At 40.9% G+C, this 14,533-nt stretch overlaps 1 protein-coding gene across 4 annotated transcripts in view; it reads right to left on the minus strand.

Moving 5' to 3' along the window:
- Positions 1-14,533, minus strand: part of pde4d (phosphodiesterase 4D, cAMP-specific) — a 284,880-nt gene that overhangs the window by 225,274 nt on the left and 45,073 nt on the right. For 3 of the 4 annotated variants that reach the window (XM_054731769.2, XM_054731770.2, XM_054731771.2), the window contains one exon: positions 474-712. In XM_054731769.2, coding sequence (XP_054587744.1) covers positions 474-712 — 239 coding nt within the window. Of the gene's footprint in view, positions 1-473; positions 713-6,928; positions 7,212-14,533 lie in introns of those variants that run through there. The other variant, XM_070546136.1, reaches the window with a different exon arrangement.

The following is a 14,533-nucleotide window of genomic DNA, read 5'->3' on the forward strand; positions in this document are numbered from 1 at the left end:
ACCCCGGACCTACAGCTGAAATCTGTGCAAGTCTGACTTCCTCAGCAAAACAGCCTGACCTCTTGACACTTTCACTTGGTTTCTTAGAAGTTTTAAATGATTTCTGCTGGATGCATGTCAGCTTTGCTTAATGCCATCTCAGATTGATACAAACATTTCTTAAATGGCTGCACACAAGAAGACTAATTCATTAACTTTCTCCTCTCTTTGTGGTCATTTGGTCTCACGGTTGAGCACATATCACTTATTGTTGCCATAGAAACACGGCACGTCATCCAGAGTTAGCCTTGGGGTAGGTGACTAGCATTTCAGGCATTTTCTTTTTCCAGTGTCATTAGTAAATGTCTGCCCTCCGCTACTTCAACATGTCAATCCACCAAACCATTTCACTTTAAAACCTCATTATACCAGTGACCTGTTCTATTAAAAGTCATTTTCTATATGCAAAGATGTAGAGACCCATATCCTCCCACCTGCTGGTGTCAGCTGAGGTGATGGCGATGAGTGGCAGTGCACGTAATGGCAGTGTTGTGGGCCGAGGAGGAACAGCGACTGCGTCTTGCTCGGGTTTGCGGTCGAAGTAGTACTGTTCTGCCTGTCGAAAGGCTAAGGGGGGCAACTGGACTGTCCGGCAAGAGAGCCTCCGCACCAGAAAGGGCTCCATGCAGGTGACTGGCTCTGGCTCAGGGGAGTCCGATGACTCATCGGACACCTGAGAGAAAAAGAAAGACAGGTAAGAAAAAAGTGGACAAGGTCAAATCCAGGAAACAAGTGCAGAGTTCTCATTGGAGACTGAAATAGTCCAGAGAAAGTTCAAGCACAAATTCATCCTTGGTTTAAATAAAACCAAAACCAAATATTGTATGCATCCTTCTAGTTGTACGTTTTGTTAAAGACCAAGTTCACTTGTTTTTTCAATACATTTGCAGTGGTTTCTAGTATAAATGAATGCCTTGTGAGAAAATCTTTGACGGGATAAAAGCTCTGGTGCTCCTGTTTCAGGAAGTTGGAGTGAGCCAGAGCAGAGGGGAGCAACAGGAGTCTTATTTCCTGATATTTGGACATCTCTCCTCTGATTGGCTAACAGCAACGCAACTCTACCACTGACTCGATTAGCTTTGCAATGTTGATGTTTTATCTCCACAAATAACAAAGCCTGAAGGGGTTCTGCCATGATGTGGAGCCGCTAATGCCAACGATTAGCTTCTACCATCTTAGTCGTTCTCTGTTCTTTCCTGGACGCTAAATCAGCAACAGCGTTTCCCATCAAGAGCTACGCTGGGTGAGTCCATGATTACTATTTTACAGAGTGACGTAGATCTGTGTGGCTTTTGCTAATCCAAGCGTTTCCCCGTCTTATTGTCTTTTAACGGCTAAAGCAGGAAACAGGGGTAGAAGACTATTTTCATGTTCAGCATGCACACGAACCTCAGAGTTATGGCGTCAGATGGGTGCCAAAACCCGTGCACGTGGAATACGAATGCACGGGTCCACATCGCGCGTGTGAACGGGACTCGCGCGTGGAAGTTAGAACCTCTCGAGTGAAAATATACATGGCGAGAGGTCATTTGTACACTGAGAGGGCGCAAAGTGTGTCTGTGAGCGCACAAGGATGTGCACAAGTGACAAACTTGGGTGCGCGCGTTGGACAACGAGCACACGGCAGAGGAAAACATGCACGCGGCAGCCTCACTGCGCGCGTGGCAGCCTTTCTGCGCGCTCGGTTTCTGATTCTGCTCACTCGGCTGTTGGGAGTTTTGGCACTCTGGAGGCGTGGCCTGTGGCTGATCTTTTCTGTCCTCCAATTGGTAAGTTTTTTCAGCTCCTTACCCTCCACCTCATTGGCCCATTGACTTCCTCTCGAAGCACAATGGCGGTAGGGGAACAACAAATTTGATTCAATCTTTAGTAGGTACTGGCGTAGCTCAGCTGGTAGAAGTGATGGCTTTCAAACGGAGGATTTGGGTTCGAATCTCGGCAAAGACATTTAAGATGTTTTTTTTTATTGCAGAAATAACAGGAAAAGAAACGATTCTCAGTGAATTTGGTCTTTGAATAACTCAGACTGATTCCTGCAGGGTTTTTTTTTAGAGACTTTTACTCAACACAATCATAACCTTCACTGAGGCAGAATCCACTGAGTGTTATTTAAGTCTGTGCTTCTTGTGTAAAGGTGTTCTCACTCAAGCTTATGTAATAATTTCCTGTCTTAGGAGGAAACAGATGCTGCAAAGCTGGACGTTCCTCTGGATGCCTTTGGGATATTGTTGGATTTTTAATATGGACAGCATGTTTATGCAAATTAGACCTAAAGAAAGAGGGAATCCACTCAAGCAAAAAATCTTATTTCAGTGAATTTTTATTATAATTTTTATTTATTTATTTATTTATTTGCATTTGATCAAAGCATTTGCTGCATCACCAAACAAGCAGATATCACTTCCAACAAATAAGAAATCACAGAATGTTACAACTCTCAATGACATCGGGCTACAAAATTGTAAAATAAATTTCACTCACTGCAACTAACGATCAGCTCATTTTTGGAAGGGGTTGACAAAGGTTTGAAGAGAAAGAGATTCACTTGAGGAAAAGTGGATGCTCAAAGTGAAAACGACACTGCAAAAGGACCGAAGAGAGGAGGAGGGAAAAATTTCATGATAAGAGCTCCATCTGTGGGGAGAGGGAGCTTTCTGAAAGCCGGGGACTGTAAAACGTCTGAGATAAGACGGTATCGAGAGGACGGAAACTCGTTCTACAGTACCAAGTCAACCTGGAGGAAACACATCAGGTGGTCAATACACCATTAAGTGGTTATCAGAAAAGATGACTGCAGCGATAATGGCGGCGGAACGTTTCCTCTCAGTCACTCAAGTCAAGGTGTCCTCGTCTTACATGGTATTCTGACTTTACTTTTGCTAAGTGATCGGTATAAATCAACCTCCAATATCTAACAATCACCCAACAAAAGATTGACTTTTCTTTCTATTCACAATTAACTCCAGCACAAAGGCCACTTTTTCCTTTTGCTGAACACAAAGTGTAGCGGTTCAGTTTCAAATCGTTTTGCAAGTCTCCTCTCATCGGGGACAACGCAGAGTAATCCTTTATTTGCAGACTGAGTGGTTTCAAGATCTTCCAGGATTCAGGACACACTTGAATACACCGGCGCACGTGGGGAGTGAGCTCCTGAGACAAGATGATAAATCGAGGCAGATCTAGCTATTAATCTTGCTTCGTGCAACACGCACGTCGCAGTTCTGCATGGACGAAAAAGCCTCCACCTTTAAAGTCACCATCAGCCTTTTAGCTTCACATTCTGCTCAGATCTTTAACAGGTGAGAACAATAAAGGCATTTACAGCGAGTACAGCTAAGGCTTTTGACGTTGAGTTCAAGTAGTACAGTTCAACGAGTCAGGACAACTAGTGCAGTTGCATAACAGTTCAGTAGCTGGTGAATGTCGAAGCAACGTACGTGAACGTTTGCACATTTAGAACTGTGTAAATATTTTTGAAGTCCCCTTCATTTATGCTGGTGAAGGTTCTCAGTCATCCATGTCATGGTAATCCAAAGGGGTTTGAATGAAGGCAACTGGGCTTGTTTGGTTTTTTAAAGATGTTTTGCTTCTCATCCGAGGTGTTTTTGTAGGATTAACCTTAATTCATTTTTATTTTGTTTCCAAGATGTTAAATGTTCTTGTAATCTATACATGAAACTCAAAAAATTAGAATATCGTGCAAAAGTTAGAATATTGTGAAAAGGTTCGATATTCTTTGCTCAAAGGGCCAATTTTTTTTTAACCTTTATTTAACCAGGATAGAGACCCATTGAGGTTAAGAACCTCTTTTACAAGGGTGTCCTGGCCAAGAGGCAGCAAAAATACAGTTACAACATGATGGCAATGATAAAACACTCAATCATTAAAAGCAGTCTCTGAAGCTTTCAGTTTGGTTTTGAAGGCATTTAGTGAAACCTGCTCAGTCGTTTTCCAGGTTTTCCGCAGCTGGTTCCAAGCAGAAGGAGCAGAGCAGGCGAAGGCTCTCTTTCCTAACTGTGTGCGAGCAAAAGGAACAGAAAGTAGCAACTGATCGTTACACCTTAAAGAATGGGAATGAACATTTTTTTCGTGTGATTAATGTGCAAATACAAGGAGGTAACAATCCAAACACTGCCTTGTAAATAAAAACATACCAATAATTTTGTCTTCTTATTGCCAATGACGGCCATTTCACTCGTGAATATAATTCACAGTGATGTGTTATGGCTCTACAGTTTGTGATGAATCTCAGAGACGCATGGTAAACCGAGTCCAGTTTTTTAGCACAGTAAAGAAGCATTCATATATATAAGATCACCATAATATAGCACAGATAAAAAGGTAGTAGTGACAAGTTGCTTTTTTCCTTCAAAAGAAAAAACACAATCCTGAACACAGCACCACCACCACCAACCTGGTCCGACAGACGAGCTGGAGGGGCAGGAACAGCGCAGGTGTGCAGTTGTTTCATTATATTGTAGGCTTATGTGTTGTGTGCAGAACCGCCAGCACATACCCCCCCGATCCGACGATTCAGCAGCAGCGCAACGCCCCACCCCCACTTCCTGGATCGGACCTCGATCTTCCAGGTCATTTTGTTGAGTATCCCTCTGACCATGAATAACCCTGCTTTAGATGGTCTCTCAGTCTGAGCTGAATTACTGAAATCAATGGACTTTTGCACCACATTCTAATTTTTTGACTTTCATCTGTATTAAACTGACCAATGTTTTCTTTTTCTTTTTCTTGTCATTTTGTAGGTTTTCAAAGTTTTTTCTTTGGATTGTGGCTTCTTCACCAATTTTCTGTCCGGTTCTTGCACATGATGATTTAATGTGCAAGTTTTGCTCAAATAAATGGAAAATGGACACACTGAGGGCAAAAAACAGGCTATAGAGGAACAGATCTTCAATTAAGCATTTACAAAAATAATTATTAATTCTAGCCAAGACCTCAGAGTGTCATGGTCTGTGTCTGCCCCTTCCTTCATGTGCCTCCTGGTGTTTCTCCATCCTCTCTAGGTGCTCCTTTTGTGTCCTAGCGTTCTCATGTGTCATGTCTGCGTCTTCCTCATGTGTCTTCTGGCTTTCCCCATTTGCCCCTAGGTCTCCAGCCCTCTAGGTTTCTCAAGTCATTTCCTTTAGTTACAGCCTTTCATGATTTAGTATGTTTTTTCCCATCAGTGTTTCTTATTTTTCACCCCCCTCCCTTTGAATTGTAGTTGTTTCCTGCTCTTTTGTATTAGGTTTTATTCGTAGGTCAAGTTAGTTTCTCCCCTGATTAGTCATTGCCTTCACCTGGTCCTCCTCCCACACCCCACACACCTGCAGCTCATCTCCCTCTCATCCTCCCTGTGTATTTAAGCCCTGTCTTGTCTCAGTGTCTTGTCGGTCCATTGTTTGTATTCTGTCAGTCTCGTCTCTCGTCTTGGATTATTAGGGTTTTTGGTCTTCTCGTGTTCTCTAGAGTTTTGGTTTTCGAGATCGTTATCTGGATTTTGGATTTTGGCTCCCAGCCTTTGGACTTGTTTTTGTTCTCCTTAGAATAAAGGTTTTTTTCTTATTCATCATCTCTGCCTCGTGTCATCCTGGGTACTGCATTTTGGGTCCTACCAACACCGCAATGTGACACAGAGGTGCATTGGCCCTCAGCTGATTATCTATTGTCCATAGCTCTTTTACATTATGAGTGCTTAATAACTATATTTTGAGCAAACTCCAAATTAGAACAAATTGTGACAAGCTACAAAGTCCTCCGCTGAAGCTATCTATATGTCATCTGGCTCATCTCTAGAGTTTAAAGGCTATTTTGGAATGAATGCATCATACGCCTTCGTTTGAACCCCTTTGGGTCATAGGTATGAGAGATAAGAGCAATCTGAAATAGGTTGGAAATTAGTAAACAAAAATATGAAAAAGCAGCTAAAAGAAGATATTTGAAAGGTGTTCAGAAAGTCTGAACAGTTTCTCAATACCACTCAAAAATACAAGAGTCTGGAACCAAAGTAATGAAAAACAATGCATAAGTTTAGCAAAATGTTCAAAACTCTCAGAAATAATAATAATGTGACTAAATCACAACGAGGCTTTGATTTTATTCCTCTGTAATTCACACAGAGAGCATCTGCTTCACACTTCCCAGTCTACGCCTGCACACGTGTTTTTTGCAGCATGATAGATTAGATTTTTTTTTCTAAGAAGGCACAGGTGCAACTGGAAGAGGAGGACTTGTTTGTTAGTCCAGCAGCGAAATGATGCTGCTTTACCCTCCTCTGCAAACGGAGGAGTGATCTTTATGCTGCAAGTATGTCGTCGTGCTTCTAAAACACGTTCGGAAGCTGAATGCAGCATTTTTCTAAAGCGTTTTACTATTTTTTAAGCCACAACTTTACAAATGATTCAGATAATTAGATAAGTATACTTCTAACTTATAAATTCTTGTTTGAGAAATGGAAAAGCACATAAACCAATCAGAAACTAGATTAAACGTTAGATCACGCATCCTTCTGAGCATATCTGGATTCAATAGTGTGCCACACAAGGGGAGCAGAAAACAAATGTGGTAAATTTTTAAAGTTTTAAAATATTGCAAACCCAGCTGACCCAAGATCTTTGCTCTGATCTTTAAGGCAAAAACACATGCAGCTGCCACAGGATGCGTTTTATTTTCCTGCAGTACGGTGTTTACAGCTCCTTTACACTCTCCAGAAAAGTGGGTTTTCACATGAGTGTGTTTTGTGCCCCCACCCCCTCCCCCTTTAGTCGTGACTTGTCCGCCTCACCTGTAAAGCTGACACAGCTCACCTCCCCTTACCCATCCACCACCGCATCCATCAAGATGCCAATCTCCATCCATAAAGCCATAGAGCCTTTCATTCCCACATAATTACCTGCATTAGACGCGTCGCCACAGACGGTGGCTTAAAGAGGGCAGCGGGGGAGCCGGTGTGATTACCCATCATTTTTCAGCGAGCTGAGGGTAAAAAAGGTGGTAAATGGATCAGATAATTCTGTAAAATTTCCAAATTTCTATCACAAGTCTTAAAAAACCAACTCATGTGATAGTTGAGCTCTTTCTTACAGGTTAGATTACGTCTATTATTCTGCATTTGAAACCAGAAGCTCTGCCATGGGTTTACCTATTTATTACTTTGATGTAATTCAAGGAAAACGTATAAAATTTACTCACATCTGTGTTAAAGGTCAACTTTACTCATATTTTATTACATTTGCAGTGGTCTCTGTAGTAAGAATGAATGCCTTGTAAGTTGTACTCTAGGGAAAAAAAGCTCTGGTGCACCTGTCTGAGAGAGTAGAATTCAGCTGGAGGAGAAAGTAGCGTCAAACGGCAGGATTTGAAGTCTTATTTCCTGATATTTGGACATCTCGCCTCTGATTGGCTAACAGTAACACAACTCTACTACTGACTCCCTTTGCTCTGTGACGTTGATGTTTTACCTCCACAAGTAATTTCCTGGAGGAGTTCTGCTGTCTTCCTGGATGCTAAACCAACAACAGCTTTCCCCGTCTTGAGCCAAGATGGGTGAGTCCATGAATGTGACAGCGTGATGTAGATCTGTCAGGATTTTCTGAACCAAACGTTTCTCAGTTTATTTTCTATCATGAGCTAAAGCAGGAAATACGTGTTGAAGAGTACTTTTACGGTCAGCCTGCATGCTAAACTCGGAGCGATTGATCAATTTCAAAAACAAGAGAACTTGTTCTTTAAACTACAGAAATTCCTCCTAAAAGCAAACGTTGATGCCAAAGAAACTGATCTTTCGCTGATCCGTTTATAAGGCATTATGGTATAATGTCATTACATTTCCCAGCCTCATGTTTTGAAGGTCCTGGCTGAACAGCTGGAACTATTCTGACCCACTGAGTCATGGACATTAGATTTCTGGAGCTGTCTCCTGATGGATCATTTGGATGGCGTGCTACATGGAGGGCTGTCCCGATGAATTCCACAGGACTGAAATTTGGGGAAAATTTTCAAGGCGTAGTCCTCCAACCCTCCCTGCGCAGCTTCCCTGACTGGAACTGTTTGGTGTGCACCAAGATATCATTCACATCATTTTCTCATCTTGTTATTATACTGTAACTGGAAAATCAGCTTTATTCATGTTGCCTGTCACTATTTTTAATGATGCAGCCGTTGATCTGGGTGTGTGTGTATGTGTGTGTGTGCACTCACACTCCATCTTGATTATGCACACACTTCATCACTTCATTTTCACTCACTTGGACTGTCTCTCCTAATGCCTGAAGTGGCCCTCTATGATAAGTGGGATCAGTGAAAGGTTAATTGGTCTGCTGTGACTCTCCCGTGCTCTGGATGTACTTCATGTGCCAATCCATCGGCATCGGAGTAGGACCGGTCAGATTTTTAAATATCAGTGAACGGCTTTTTGGTCAACAACCAATAAGTTCTTTTTTTTTTTTTCTTCTTCTTCTTTTGAAGATCAGCGTCAGGGGAATCGAGCTAATGGGGAGGCTGTTAATTAATTGTCAAGAAAATGTCAAATTAAAGGCTTAGCATTCCTTAAAGCAAAGCAAATCAGTTGCCACCTTTAAGGTCAGGTTAGTTTTAAGCTAAAATCACCTGAGGACTGAAGGCGTTATACCTGCGAGCTCCCTTCAGACCGGGGACGATTCTGACACGAAACGGCAGCAAAAGCGTTTCACACGGCTGAGGTCATAAGATCGCAGGAAATTTGCAACACCACCCGTGATTTTAGAAGTCCGCACAATAACAAGAGTAACGTGATGAAGGAGCTATTCCTCCAAGGTTATTTACCCTCTCTCCACAGGCGCCTCTGACACAGTACTAGGCTGCATGAGACAGCCTCAAGGTCATGCATTTGCTCTAAAACTGTTTTCTTTCCAGCAAGAGAAGAATGAAGACAAAGGACTCTTTTCTTTTATTAAATAAAAGAACTCTATTTTTAATAAAGCTAATCAAAACAAAGTGTTAATCAATAATATAATGTTGACTGATCTGTGAAATAACAGTGTTAAGATTAATATGCTTTAATAAGTAATATGACTTTAATCTAGTGCACTAGACATGCTGACTACACAATAATGTAAACGCACGACACATCGCTGTTACTGATCCAATCAGAACCTTCCTTTCTGAAGCGTGGCATAGTCTCTGTGGTGTTTATAAATCTGCCAACTTTGATTCGACCAGAAATCAAAACATCCAGATTAATAAAACCAGTTCCAACGCCATCTTAAGTTCAGTTCTCAAGATCTCACTGGAGTTCGCATGCTAAGAGAAGTATCGGACCGGCCATCCGGACTTCGTTTTTAAGCCGAGAACCAACAAGCTGGATAAAATCTGTTGCATGTTACCAAACAAGCAACGGTTCCTTTCGGAATAAAAGCTGAACTCACTGACCCAAGGGGGGTCCATCTGACGCTGTGAACCATCTGTCGCTTTTTACCTGGAGACAATCCAAAGACTAGTCTGTCGTACTGCTGACGCTGTTTCACCTGCTCCTGTACCGAATGGGGGGTCCGAGGACCTGGCAATCTGGATCTGTACGGAGGTCTCATCAAGGGTATGTGTGGAGCAACAGATATGGCGTCTCATGTGTTTATGAAACTCCAATCAAACTCTGATCATAGCTAGAAGCAAAACATCACAACATCATTCAGACTTGCTTCTCCGGATACGAGAGTTCTGAAAATAACATCACTCACATACACCATCCATCTCACGTCTCATTACACCAGATCCATCCATCATTTAGAGTAGAGTTAGTCTTGTTTAAAATTGTTTAAATTGTTTAGAAATAAATCATCTTAAACGTTTTAAAGGTCTCTCTCTTCTCTTGTCTCTGACTTAATTCAAGTGTTACATAATCCCTGCAATAAAAAGTTCCAATCTTCTGGTTAAATAACTCAACGGTCCGTAAGATTGATTTCATATTCACTATGGAATCTTAATGTCTCACGGGTTCTTAATTAGATGTAAATTAACTTCTTTTACACAAGCAAGAAGAAAGACAGATGAATTTATCCAAAAATCTCTGTGGTACATTTTCTGTTCCATTTACTTCAGCTATGGAGGTTTTGCAGGAAATGAAGTAATACACGTGACTTTTATTTTGAAAGATTCCAAATGTTTTACACTGATTTTGTGTTTGACTTCCTGTCTGACCCGATCTAAACTGCGAAGATTGATGTGTTTTGGAAGCATAGAGCTTAAAAAATAGACTTTAAATGTCATTTCCACATGAAATATATTTTCTGCCTCTTGACCGGCTCTACTAGACACAAAAGTGTTGCGTAACTCCCAAGAAACAGTTTATGCAGCAAAAAGCTGGCAATGGGTGCCTTTCACTTGGCTGAAAAGTGTTGGAAGTGTCCCAAAAGTGCAGGAACACGCTTGCGCTTCGAGTCAGCAGTTCAGATTGGGCCAGACAGGAAGTCAAACACAGGAACTGTGTAAAACATTTAGAAACTTTCTAAATAAACGTGGCATGCAGATTTCCAATTGCTTAACTAGTAAACAAAGTACAACATTTCCTGTAAAGCCTCTATAGCTGAGGTAAACAAAACAGAAAAGAAACCACAGACCTTGTTGGATACATACTGCCCTCTTTCTCCTTGCTTATCGCAGGAACTGCCAAAATCACTCGTGATGTTGCAATTCTCTGTAATTTTGCGACCTCATAGGACAAGCTGTGTGGAACGCTTTTGCTCCCAGTTCACGCCTAAAATGCTCCCAGTGGGAAGGGAGCTGGCGGGAAAAACACCTCTATTATGTTCCGTTGTCGGTACAGGATCTGCTCGGGTGCAAGATCGGCTCGGGGTCCTTCGACTGCCGATGACATCAAAGTACGGCAAACCCACTCGGACAAAATACACTACACATCTTTAAACTGTTGGAAAGAATTTAGCAGTTTCGTTATTAAAATAATGTTTCTTACGACGTTAGTTTGTGTTTATAATGGTATTTGTAAAATAAAACACTTTTATTCATAATGTTGAACTCCTCTTTGAGCACATCCCTTGAAGGATCATAGGTATTAGCAACACCTGTGAAATTGTATTTGCAGGAAAGAAGTGTGTCCCGTTTATTGAAGTATTTTGTGTTTAGAGTTTTTGACGTCTTGTCCATGCGTAGTTCAGTTACGCTCAAAGCTGCTAGCCAAAACTCTGGAGTTAAAAGTTTTCTGGCTTTACTAAAATACCCGTCTGTGCTTATTTGATTGATGGTACTTTTACTTTCTATTAGACTCCAAATGTAATCATTTGGCACGTTTCTAATTCATAATTTGTAAGAATGTAATCGGTGATATTAGCATTAGCATTCCTATGGGTTTTTTCATGTATATTAGCATTGCGCTAACCACTCGCTGCCAAATTGCAGCCTTTGCGATTAGAAAATCTCCTTTTGTCACATCGCAATTTAATTGCACATGCAGTTAATCGTTCAGCCCTAATATACATGCAGCTCTATGCTAAAAGTGTATTTTCAAAGAGATAATGATGGATTTCTTTGTAAAAGTTGTCCGTCTTTCCAACAGAAAAATTTGCCTAGACCAACGTAACGTGATAACAACGTAACGTGATTACGTAATTCTGTAAGGTTCATGTTCAGCCAATCAACTACTTTGACGTCATCGGCAGTCGAAGGACCCCGAGCCGATCTTGCACCCGAGCAGATCCTGTACCGACAACTTGCCGCAAATGCAAAGCTGGGTTAGGCACTGACAGAAAATGGACGGAAGCTTGGCGATAGTTGCAGTAGAGGCCTACATGGCAGCTCGAAATATGCAAATGATGAGTTTTGCATAAGATGTTCCCTTTAAATTGTTATAAGAAAATGTTTCAAATTCATTATGTGTTCAAATGGTTTGTATCAGTATCAAGTTTAGCGTTTCTGAATTTAGGAAGTTGGACTTTAAAATCAACTTTCCTCCCTTTTAGAAATTGCATTCTAATCAACTTTCCCCTGGTGGGTAACAATTTTAAGGACAGAAATAAAGTTACACTTCCTGCTGCAAGTCCATAAATTAGCTTTGTGACACATTGATAGTCTCCTCTAGTCATGGTGAAAAACTACTTCATTCACTTAATTTAGTTTTGGTGGCAGAGGGAGTTTAAACAAAAAAAAGGAACAGACATCAATGCAAAACGAGTAAAGTCCCAACTCTTGCTCCTAGCTTCCAGGCATTTGTGAGGTCTTTTAAGAAAATTCTGAATAAATCTAAGGAAGCAATGGTCACACCCCGGATGACATCCCGTTGGATGCGACTTTGATCTGCATGGATCACTCATCTGAATAACTACAGATATGAAAAGGAAGTTTTAAAGCAGAGAAAGGACACCTCAACTCCACTTTGTTTCATGCTTTTAATATAAAAGTGGTTAAAAATGTATGTGAAGTGGAATTTTGAAACAAAAAATGATTCTTCCTTTTTTTCTGCAGGAGGATGAAAACTCTTGATGTAAGCTTTTTAGGAATGCAGGTGCATCCATTCAGGTACTTTTCACACTTTTAGCTCATCTTCCTGTATTGATTCAGCCACATTATATTTTTCCTTCATGCCACTGTGCCCTCTCTTGCCTTAGCCCCTTCTTTTGTGATTAAGTAACATTATCTAAATATTACTAAATGTAATGATCCTGTTACATATAAAAAACGTGTTTCTTTTCACAATGCATATTTTTTCTTAGCTCCACCGCTCTAGGAATCACGTCCAATATTTTTCCCATGTCATACTCTTCTGTTCGTGACTGATGAGTTAATTAACGTCAATTAGAGCACTGCAAATAACAAGGCAGCTCTTTCCCATCAACTCTATTTTTCTCTTTTTTCTGTTGACCTTTTCAGAGATTAATATTGCACCAATAATCTGTGTTCTTTCTAACAATGGAGAAAAATGTCTGGACGATACTTCAAACCCTGTTGCTTTATCTGGTTTTAGGAAAATTACACCCATATGAAGACTGTGTTGTGAGATTATTGGTATGCAGTTCACGCAGTCTGCAAGAATTCTCTTCTCTGCAGCTTCCTTTACGTTTCTGCAGCTGATGTCGTCAACACCTACAGCTAGGAGTGCCTGAGTATCACCTGAGGCAAGCTGCAAGGCACTTTTCACTCTTTTAAGACAAAATATTTCCATTTTCTGAGGAGATGATCTTAATATGTTGCTGCATTGTTTTAAATTTAAAGGCTAGAGTAGCTAATTTTGAATCCCTGTTAGGATTCCAGGTCATAGAACCGCTTCATATTACTGACAAAGTGGGTTTTCAGTAAGCTTCTTAGCAAAATTTCCTTGATCATGAAATGCTTCAAGGGTTGGATTAAAAGATGGAGGGGAAATAAAAAACATGCACAAATGAACACGTAATTTCCAGCCAAAGGAAAGCCTGTGCTATGTGCAATCACTCATCTCTCTGAATTTACAGTGGCAATTGATTTTTATCAGAGTGGAGATCCTGAATAGATTCTGGACGATGCCCAGTGGCAAGGAGAGGAGAAAAAAAGTTAGCACACAGAAAATGGTCTTTAGGAAATGTGTGTGATTAAAGGAAAAAAAAACAGACTAGTTTTGGATGAGTCGCAAAGAATCACAAGGCTGAAAAAGCCATTTAGCACTCACATTTTATCAGGCAGTTTAAAGGCAGCTCTCACCTTTTCTGGAAGCTGCCACTGCATTAGTAACGAAACAGAGCAGAAGGTTTTATCTACAGGGTCACTTCTTCACCACATATCTTTTGTTTTCTCCTGTCTAAAATGCTCTGACACTGCACAGAATGCATACCAAATATGATCATTAGCATTGAAAAATGTAGAAACTGTACTTTTTGTTCCTCTGCAGCTCTAATGCATCTGACATTTCAGATTTCACATTTGCTTTGTTGCACGCCGTCTTGGTAGATGGGTTATTGGAGGGTTTTGTTTTTGCTCCATGCTGAGAGTTTCTAGTATTTACCATCAGTATGCACGTTTTTACTGTTGGAGCCAGTGGCTGTAAAACATGGTATGATGTGGGGTAATAAAAATGAGCTCGGTTGATTCTCCAAGATATTCATATTTTCTGTTGAGCGAATGAAGAAAAGGGTTCAGCGGGTTGTGATGTAAAATCCTGTAAGGGATGCAATTTATTACTAGTGCTGTAATGGTTTTGTTAAGGTGCTTTTTATTTTATACATTAGAATTTGCTTTTTAAGGAGAAAAAGCCTGAACTGTGTGCAGACTTTGCCCTAATAAACAGTTATAATATTTATAATATTAGTTAAGTACTAGTGGTGGTAGCTGGTGGTGGTCGAAGGGACCGGTGGAGCAATGATATAACAGGCCTCGCCTCTGTCAGTGAGCCCCAGGGTAGCTATGGCTACATTGTAGCTCATCATCACCATCGTGTGAATGTGTGTGTAAATGGGTGGGTAACTGACTGTGCAATGAAGCAACTTGGGGGGATGTAGAACACTAAGAAGGTGCAATGCAAATACAGACCACGTAGTAAGTA

The sequence above is a fragment of the Nothobranchius furzeri genome, chromosome 17 (genome assembly GCF_043380555.1).
Source record: "Nothobranchius furzeri strain GRZ-AD chromosome 17, NfurGRZ-RIMD1, whole genome shotgun sequence".
Lineage (NCBI taxonomy): Eukaryota > Metazoa > Chordata > Actinopteri > Cyprinodontiformes > Nothobranchiidae > Nothobranchius > Nothobranchius furzeri.